Below are 715 nucleotides of genomic sequence, written 5' to 3' on the forward strand. Positions count from 1 at the left end.
GTCATTTTTGTAAAACTAAAAAACAGAAGTTGGTACTCAGCGCAGTTGGCAGATTCATGTATCATACGTAATAAAACTATAAAAACATGAGTAGAACGATACGCACAACAGCGACTAGGGAGGAAAGAGAAAGAATAAGCGTGGGGCTTTAGTTAGGTCTAAATTTATCTTTAATAAATACCAAGCAAGTGGAGCAGAGTGTTTTAGGTTTAATCTCGAGTGGGGGGCGTGGGTGTCGTCAATACTATTTTCTGTACTCGTCCGCGTGTCTCCCGTGTTGCCTAATTTACAAAACACAGCCCCACTCAGCGCTGCCCATATTCTGCAGGGCGACGTGGCGGGAGAGCAGCTGCTGGACGGCAGAAGAGCGGGGACAGCGGGGAGGCCGGCACCTGGCTGGGGGCGGGGAGACTCGGAGGGAACCTGGAAGAGGGGCGCGGAGTTTGCACGCGGGCGGGGACGGCGGCACCAGGGTGCGCACGTCGCCAGGTGGTTTTACAAACTGAGGTGCGGAGTTGGTGGCTGTCCCTGCGCGCGCCCGGGGGGACCGCGAGCGGAGCCCACCGAGGGCGGGCGTAGGCCCCGCGGCGCCGGAGCCGCTGGAGGGGAACGCTCGGGCTTCGGGCGCCCAGTCGTCTCTCCCCACCCCCCACCCCCTCGGGGGGGGGGCGGCGGCGGGCAGGAGGGAGGCAAAGCGGCGGAACCGGGGTGGGGG

General features: G+C 60.7%; 1 protein-coding gene across 1 annotated transcript in view; it reads left to right on the forward strand.

Annotated features, from left to right (window-relative positions):
- Positions 1-285: 285 nt before the first annotated feature.
- CRTC3 (CREB regulated transcription coactivator 3) overlaps positions 286-715 on the forward strand; it is a gene marked incomplete at its 5' end in the record, with an annotated part of 102,201 nt that continues 101,771 nt past the window's right edge. Inside the window, one exon of the mRNA XM_040493399.1 lies at positions 286-507. Within this exon, the coding sequence (XP_040349333.1) occupies positions 286-507 (222 nt within the window). The remainder of the gene's footprint in view (positions 508-715) is intronic.

This window comes from Herpailurus yagouaroundi, unplaced genomic scaffold (assembly GCF_014898765.1).
Source record: "Herpailurus yagouaroundi ecotype Mexico unplaced genomic scaffold, PumYag 185, whole genome shotgun sequence".
NCBI classification, from domain to species: domain Eukaryota; kingdom Metazoa; phylum Chordata; class Mammalia; order Carnivora; family Felidae; genus Herpailurus; species Herpailurus yagouaroundi.